This window comes from Benincasa hispida, chromosome 9, assembly GCF_027475165.1.
Source record: "Benincasa hispida cultivar pf3 chromosome 9, pf3_genome.v1.1, whole genome shotgun sequence".
Classification (NCBI taxonomy): domain Eukaryota; kingdom Viridiplantae; phylum Streptophyta; class Magnoliopsida; order Cucurbitales; family Cucurbitaceae; genus Benincasa; species Benincasa hispida.
In genome coordinates this window covers 38,062,384-38,070,851 of record NC_143486.1, presented here as the reverse complement: position 1 = coordinate 38,070,851, position 8,468 = coordinate 38,062,384, and the positions used below count along the sequence as shown (strand labels likewise).

Genomic DNA, 8,468 nt, shown 5'->3' with positions numbered 1-8,468 from the left:
AGAAAGAAAGGTGCATCCAAGAAACAATAGTCCTTCAAAAGAGCGCATTACATGTTCAACAGATTGGGAAGAGAGAACGCCAAAAAATACAAGCCATTCGGAAACCAGCACGTCTAACGTGGGAAAGGAGGAGGTGCCTCTAAACGCACCATTTCCCAAGGCATCTGATGAAGAAGAATGATGAACATCAGTTCAAGCGCTTTCTCGAGCTCCTAAAGTAGCTGCACATCAACATTCCACTCATAGAAGCTTTGGAGCAGATGCCAACATACGTGAAGTTTTTTAAGGACATTTTGATGCAAGACTGCAATGCGTTAGTAAGCAACAAGCTACCACAGAAGCAGAAGGACCCAAGGAGCTTCATACTTCCTTGTTCAATTGGAGGATTAGATGTGGGTCATGCGTTATGTGACCTAGGAGCGAGCATCAATTTCATGCCCATTTCATTTTTTAAGAGATTGAGGATTGGCGAGGCACAACCTACTTCTGTCACCCTTCAACTCGCTGATAGGACAATTAAGTACCCGAAAGGGAAGATTGAAGATGTTTTGGTGAAGGTTGACAATCTCATATTCCCAGCAGACTTCATTATTTTGGATTATGAAGCAGATAGGGAGGTTCCAATCATCCTTGGACGCCCTTTCTTAGCTACTGGGAAAGTTCTGATTGACGTGCATAAAGGTGAGCTAACCATGCGCGTGGATAATGAAGAGGTGAAATTTAATATGCTCAACGCATTAAAATTCCCAAACAGTGATGATTTTCAGCTAAACAATATTGAATTGACTGAAGAAGAGACTCAAGTATGTGAAGTTCTCGCGTTGGAGGGAACCCTGAAGGAATCCGAGATGCCAAGTCTGAGTAAGCAGCAGACAAAACCAATGCGTCCTTCACTCGAACAACCACCTGAACTCGAATTAAAACAGTTACCCAGACATTTGAAATACGCTTTTCTTGGAACTAATAATACATTGCCTGTTATCATTTCTGTTAATCTCACAAAGCCTAATGAAGATTCACTCTTGTAGATGTTGAAGAAACATAAACGCGCAATAGGGTGGACACTAGCAGATATTCGTGGAATAAGTCCATCCTATTGTATGCACAAAATTATGCTGGAGGAAGGAAAGACAGGGTCAATCGAGCCTCAAAGAAGGCTTAACCCCATTATAAAAGAAGTGGTCAAAAAGGAGATTCTAAAATGGCTGGACGAGGGAGTTATTTATCCGATATCAGACAACAGTTAGGTTAGTCCAGTTCAATGCGTTCCCAAGAAAGGGGGAACGACCGTGATAGTAAACAGCAACAATGAACTCATTCCTTCAAGAACTGTCATAGGCTGACGAATTTGTATGGATTAGCGGAAACTCAACGCAGCAACTAAAAATGACCACTTTCCTCTTCCTTTCATCGATCAGATGCTTGATAGACTTGCAGGTAAAGAGTTTTATTGTTTTCTAGATGGTTATTCTGGTTACAACCAAATTTTAATAGATCCAGAAGATCAAGAGAAGACCACGTTCACTTGTCCCTTTGGCACTTTTGCATTCAGACGTATGCCCTTTGGGCTATGCAATGCACCAGCGACATTTCAACGCTGTATGATGGCCATTTTCTCTGACTTCCTGGAGAAGACCGTGGAAGTCTTCATGAATGACTTTTCAGTCTTTGGAGACTTATTCCAGTCATGCCTGGATAACTTAGAACCCGTCCTCGCTCGGTGCGAGGAAACAAACTTAGTACTGAATTGGGAAAAATGCCACTTCGTGGTGATAGAAGGAATTGTTTTGGGGCATAAAGTATCCAAGGCTGGCTTGAAAGTGGATGGAGCAAAGATTGATGTAATAGCAAAACTTCCACCACCAACGAATGTCAAAACGCTAAGAAGTTTTCTAGGACATGTCGGCTTCTATAGATGGTTCGTCAGAAGCTTTTCTTAGATTGCACGACCTCTAAGCGCATTATTGGAGGCGAACCGACCCTATATTTTTAATAAGACTGTATTGACGCGTTCAAAACGTTGAAGTATGCATTGACAATAGCCGTAGTGTTAATAGCACCGGATTGGACGCAGCATTTCAATCTTATGTGTGACACGAGTAATGTCGCAGTGGGAACTATGTTAGGGCAGAAGAAGGGAAATTTGATACATCCCATCTTCTACGCATCCAAAACATTAAACAACTCTCAAGAACACTATACAACTACTGAGAAAGAGATGTTGGCTGTAGTATTCGGTATTGAAAATTTTCGTTCTTGCTTAGTTGGTGCATCAGCCACCATATATACCGACCACTCAGCCATCAAGTTCCTGATGAGTAAGAGGGACGCAAAGCCGAGACTGATAAGATGGGTTCTACTACTACAAGAATTTGACATTGACATCCAAGACAGAAAGGGAACAGAAAATGAGGTGGCTAACCACCTGTCCAGGCTGGAAAATCAAGAAATGTAAGTCCAGGAAAACGACATCAAGGACGCATTCCCTGATGGCCTGTTTAGAATTGAATGCAGGGAACCTTGGTATGCTGATATAGTTAATTACTTGACCACCAAGCAGTTCCCTGAAAACTTCAATTCCCAGCAAAAGAAATGGCTAGGCCATGACAATAAGTTTTATTTCTGGGACGAATCGTTTCTATACAAACAAGGCCCAAACTCTATACTGCGTCGATGCGTCCCAAAGGAGGAGACACAACGCATCCTAGCCGAGTGTCATAATTTTCCTTATGGTGGGCATTTTAGTGTGCAAAGGACCACGGCGAAAGTTCTTCAATATGGTTACTTTTGGCCCACCCTTTTGAAGGACGCATGAGAGTTTGTTCAAAATTGTGACCCGTGCGAACACACAGGGAATATTTCTTCAAGGGACGCAATGCTCTTGAATAATATTCTTGAAGTGGAGTTGTTTGATGTCTGGGGCATAGATTTTATAGGCCCGTTCCCTCTGTCTTGTGGTCAGCAATATATCTTGTTGGTTGTAGACTATGTATCTAAGTGGCTAGAGGCAGTAGCCTGTGCCAGAAACGACGCGTCTACTGTAAAAATACAAGTTATCTTTTCTCTTAAGTTAGAAGAATTAGAGTTTTTAATGGTAAACTCTCCTCATTTTAATAGAAACGTATTGATTTACTTAAACAATAGCAATTTCATGTAGAAGAAGTTTATCACTAAAAATTACGCCGCTAATGCACTACTTTGCAGGATTTCAACGCAAAAACTGACAATAACGCATTATACAAGTGTCGTAGGAAATGCGCTAATGCATGAGCCATGCGTCAGGAAATTCAATCCATAGAAGATTCGTTGCTCCGGGTTGATTGTGTCACATCACCACTTGCAAGCATGGGCACCTGCATCAGGGGGCATCTGAAAAGCCTCCAGAAGCAGGCGACGTCTGAAAAGCTTTTAGAGGTCAGGCGGCCAACCAGGACATGGTGTTTAATGCTAACTAGGGCATAGACTTAAATGCAACCCATCCCCCAAGTGGACGAGACCAATGCCTATAAATACTTGAAGACCCTCCAGAATTAAGAGTTTAGGCAATTAGAAGCTCCATACTCTCTGTAAATTTGTAGACTTAGTTTTAGTTTGTACAAGCTGTGCCGAGGTGTAAAACGATCGAAGAAGCTGAGAACCACCACCACCGCTGGCCAAGGAGTGGAGAAAGTTATTCTTGAGAAAGATACTCTGTCCTCGGCTCCTTAAAGTGATTGTACACAACAAGATTGAGCCAAAGAACTACAAGAGATTGTATTCTTTTGCTTGACTCAGTCTCTCTCTTAATATCATTTTCATTTCATTTTGATTGAATATAGTTCTTTGTAAATACTCTTTGATCCTTTATAAAATTCATATATTTGATCATCACTTTTGTTATTGTTTATCTTCTGTTTATGTTAAAAGCATTAGTACTTCATGCATAATTCTGTTCCAATGCCTAAACAAACTTAACAACTTGGTGAAAGCTTCTTTACTTAGTTGTTCGAAAGAATAGCTAAGTCGTATTAAGTAGAACGCCTAATATAGCTAGAGATAGACTTACTGGTGTTTCTTGCATTCTAAGTTAGACACATGCACCCTAGAGATAGGCTTATATGTTATTTACATTGAGAAGTGTTGAATGATGTCTAATGTATGAACAGAAAGATAAGCAACCCATCCCATTTCATCCACAATACATCAGTTATGTGCACTTATCTTTAACCGGTGCGTCCACCTACTTAAATTTCATTTTCACATGATCCTTCATTTTTCACTCAACTCTTTTGTATTATCTTGCACAGGCATAGCATGTTAGTGTAAATAATACATCTTTCACATTAATTTAGGAAAAACCTCCTACTGCAAGTACAACGCATAATCTGTGTTAGTGAAACTGAATCCCGGTGATCGACCCTGGATTTTCCAGGAACCTAGATTAGATTTATACTTGGGTTTAATCTAGGAAAACTTAAACGTTATTATAAAGAGTTGTGTGCCTTCTGTGCATAATACTAACGCCCCAACGTGTTGCATTCATTAAACGCATCAAAGCAGAACGCAGCACTTAGACTTTATTCTTCCAATCTGTTTTACTTTATACACTCCTAATGCATCTCACGATAGCAATCAAATAGTTCTAATAGCACCAGATTGGACCCAGCGTTTTATTCTCATGTACGACGCGAGTGATGTTGCAGTAGGAACAATGTTAGGGTAGAAGAAAGGAAATTTAATACATCGCATCTCTTACGCATCCAAGACACTGAATGACTCTCAGGAACACTACACGGCCACGGAAAAGAAATGTTGGCTGTAGAGTTTGGCATCGAGAAGTTTAAATCTTATTGAGTTGGTGCGTCAACCACCATTTACACAGATTACTCAGCGATAAAGTTCCTGATGAGTAAGAAGGACGCGAAGCCAAGATTAATAAGATGGGTGTTGCTATAGCAGGAATTTGACATTGATATTCAGGACAGAAAGGGAACTGAGAATCAGGTGGTTGACCACCTATCCAGGTTAGAAATTCAAGACATGCAAGATCAAGAAAGTGAAATCAAGGATGCATTTCCTGATGAAAGTTTGTTCAGAGTTGAAGGCAGGGAACCTTGGTACGCGGACATAGTTAATTACTTAACTACCAAACAATTCTCTGGGAACTTCAACTCTCAGCAAAAGAAATGGTTAGTACATGACAACAAATTTTATTTTTGGGATGAACCATTTCTCTATAAACAAGGCCCTGACTCTATTATGTGTCGATGCGTTTCGGAGGAGAAGACACAACGTATCTTGGCTAAGTGTCATGACTCTCCTTACGGAGGGCATTTAGGTGGGCAAAGAACCACTGCAAAGATCTTTCAAAGCGGATACTTCTGGCCCACTCTCTTCAAAGACGCGAGGGAGTTTGTTTGTAAATGTGACCCCTGCCAACGCAACGGGAATATCTCATCAAGGGATGCAATGCCCTTGAACAATATTCTCGAAGTTGAGCTGTTTGATGTTTGGGGTATTGATTTTATGGGACCTTTTCCCCTATCCTGCGGTCAACAATATATCCTACTTACAGTAGACTATGTATCAAAGTAGGTAGAAGCAGTAACTTATGCCAGAAATGATGCGTCCACTGTTTCTAAGTTTCTTACCAGGAACATCTTCACACGCTTTGGAATGCCAAGAGCCCTGATAAGTGCTGAAGATACGCATTTCATTAATCACATCATTTCTAAATTACTTTCCAAATATAATGTTAGGCACAAGATCGCTACCTCCTACTACCCACAAACAAACGGTCAAACTGAGGTATGCAATATGGAAATAAAATATATCCTGGAGAAAGTTGTCAACGCATCGCGGAAGGACTAGGCACATAGGCTGGATGAAGCGCTCTAGGCCTACAAGACTGCCTACAAGATCCCCATAGGTATGTCTCCATACTCTCTAGTATTTGGAAAAGCTTGTCACTTACCCCTAGAGTTGAAGCACAAGGCTATTTAGGTAGTTAAGAAGCTAAATTTGAAATTGGACATCGTGGGCACTCAACGAAAACTTCAGCTCAATGAGCTTCAGGAGTGGCGATAGAACGCATACGAGAACAACAAGCTCTACAAAGAGAAGACAAAATGTTGGCACGACCAATGCATTAGTAAGAAAGAGCTTGTTGTTGGCCAAAAAGTTCTATTGTTCAATTCACGTTTGCCTTTGTTTTTAGGAAAGTTAAAATCCAGGTGGTCAGGACCCTTCATCATTAAAACAGTCTTTCCATTTGGAGCAGTGGAATTAACACGGGAGGATGGCACCAACGCATTCAAAGTAAATGGCCAAAGAGTGAAGCCATACTTTGAAGATGGCATGGAACATCAAAAGTCATCTCTCACACTACGAGAAGCCAGCTAAGGCCCGCGTGGAAGGATCCATGCGTTCGCATCGATATATATTCCAGGGACGCTTCCTCTTTCTTTGTTCTTTTTTTATTATGTATTTTACCAATGTGTTTGAGTTTGTTGGTTTGATTGTTTGTCTGTGTTTTAAGATTGATTGTTCTTTGTTATTGCCTTTATAAGTTAGAAATTTTACTTGTTTTTTTTTAAAAAAAAGTTGTGTATAATCGGGATGGGAATAACGGACGCATCAGACTTAAGTCTAATGCATGGCCCCAGTCGAAAGGACGCGTCTCAAAAATGAAAAGAAGTCGAGTGATTGGAAACCCGAGAATGTCCCTTCGACTGCGCATTAAATGCGGACATCAGGCATCGCTTGATGCACCTCACATTCTCTCCCTAGCATATAAAAATCAAAACACTTCATTTTCTTCTTCTTCCTCATTTACCCTTGAGCCCTCTGTGAAAAGAAAAAGAAAAAGCCCTAGCTCTCTCATTTTCCCTCACTACCGTTCTGTTCAAGCGTCTCTCTGGCACAATGTCATCAGTGTCTGATAGTTAGAACCAAATGATGAGCTTCGAAAACGACTCGCCAGTAAGTTCTTTCTCCTCGTCACCTGTTTCAACTTCGCCTCCCCCAAGCCCTCGAAAAACCTCAAAACCCTCTGTCCAAATCAAACTTATGCACGGCGGGGCAACCTCCACCTCCCAGCGACCGTCTCAGTCGAAGCTTACCACAACACCGACAAAACGTCCTTCTAAAACTCCTCAACCAAAACCCAAAACTACCCCTAAGCCAAAGCCCAAAACCGTTTCAAAGCCAAGGCTACGTTCGTCATCTACGGCTGCCAATAAGTCATACACCAAGCCTACCCCACCACCATTCATTCCTCACATAACTCCGATGGGTGCAACGCATGACCCCATTCCAGCCTACCTTCACAATGCCCCATCACCAACCGTGCGTCCACCTCCTCCACTTTCAATCCAACCCTTAGTAACCATATATCCAATTGAATCAGACGTGTCCAGTCAATCGCCGCATTCACCCATCGTCATCTCATTCCCTGGGTCACCTCATGCCCCATCAGGCACCCCACCATTTACTCCACCTAGACCCACCTCTGACAGTCCTGCGTCAGAGCATAACATTGAAAAGTTGGCGAAATTGGCTCGACTAGACGAGCAGGAAGTGTTTGGAGCCATTTTGGCAAGCGTCAATCAAGGCCAAAAGGAAGAGCAAGTTATGCATTCTGACCTACCTAACGCATCACTTGAATTGGGCGAAGCAGAGCGGTACGCTATGATGCTCGAAGCAGAATTAGAAGAAGAAGAAAGGAGATTTGGCCCAGACGCATCTCAATCACCCCAAACTGATGTGAATGAAGGGTCCTCAAGAGAAAAGAAAGTGACAAGAAAGATAAAATTAATCTTGGAGGAAGAAGATGAGCAATTAGCATCCGGTCCTGAGGATGCAACGTGTGGGAGTTGCTCAAGGCAAGACGCATTAGAGAAGGACTTAGAAGACTATCATCCCGCAAAGCAGGGACGAAGGAAGACAGCTCTTCAAAGGGAATTGGAGAACGAATTGACAGAGCTAGCATGGGAAGCCAAGGAACATGTGGCGGGTAAACGCAAGGTAACCGACGTGTTACCTAAGAAGACCATGGAAAGAAAGCGCCAGTTCAATGATATCCTTGTAGAGAAAGGCTTCTTTCTCGAGTGCAACCCACTGCCAGTATACATAAGAGAAATAATAAACGCAATGGGTTGGGGTCAGTTCTGCATTGGGCATACAAGAATTTGGCCCAACTCATCCGCATGTTCTACAACAGTGAGTTTGACATGGAAAAGAATACAACATTGGTTGATGGGGCATTAGTGTGCTTCTCAGTCGACAAGATCAATGAAGTGTTCAACATCAATAGTAATCTAGATGCAGAAGGTAACTGCATCTTGGAGCAACCAACACCGAGCCAACTTGAAGATGTGTTAAGAGTGGTAGCCAAGCCTGGAAGCAAGTGGCAAACATCTAGAAATGGAGCAAAGATACTAGCTTCTAGGAACTTAAACCCAGATGCGAATCTATGGTATTATCTGATC

The 8,468-nt window shown here is 42.0% G+C and overlaps 1 protein-coding gene across 1 annotated transcript; it reads left to right on the top strand.

Moving 5' to 3' along the window:
• The first annotated feature begins 260 nt into the window (after positions 1 to 260).
• On the top strand, positions 261 to 1,028 carry LOC120084686 (uncharacterized). Its single transcript, XM_039040492.1, has one exon. The coding sequence runs from the start codon at positions 261 to 263 to the stop codon at positions 1,026 to 1,028; it is 768 nt and encodes a 255-aa protein (XP_038896420.1).
• The last annotated feature ends 7,440 nt before the right edge of the window (positions 1,029 to 8,468 follow it).

What these genes read in the sequence shown, in the direction of transcription:
- LOC120084686 (XM_039040492.1), top strand. Translation starts at nt 261, where the DNA reads ATGCCAACATACGTGAAGTTTTTTAAGGACATTTTGATGCAAGACTGC.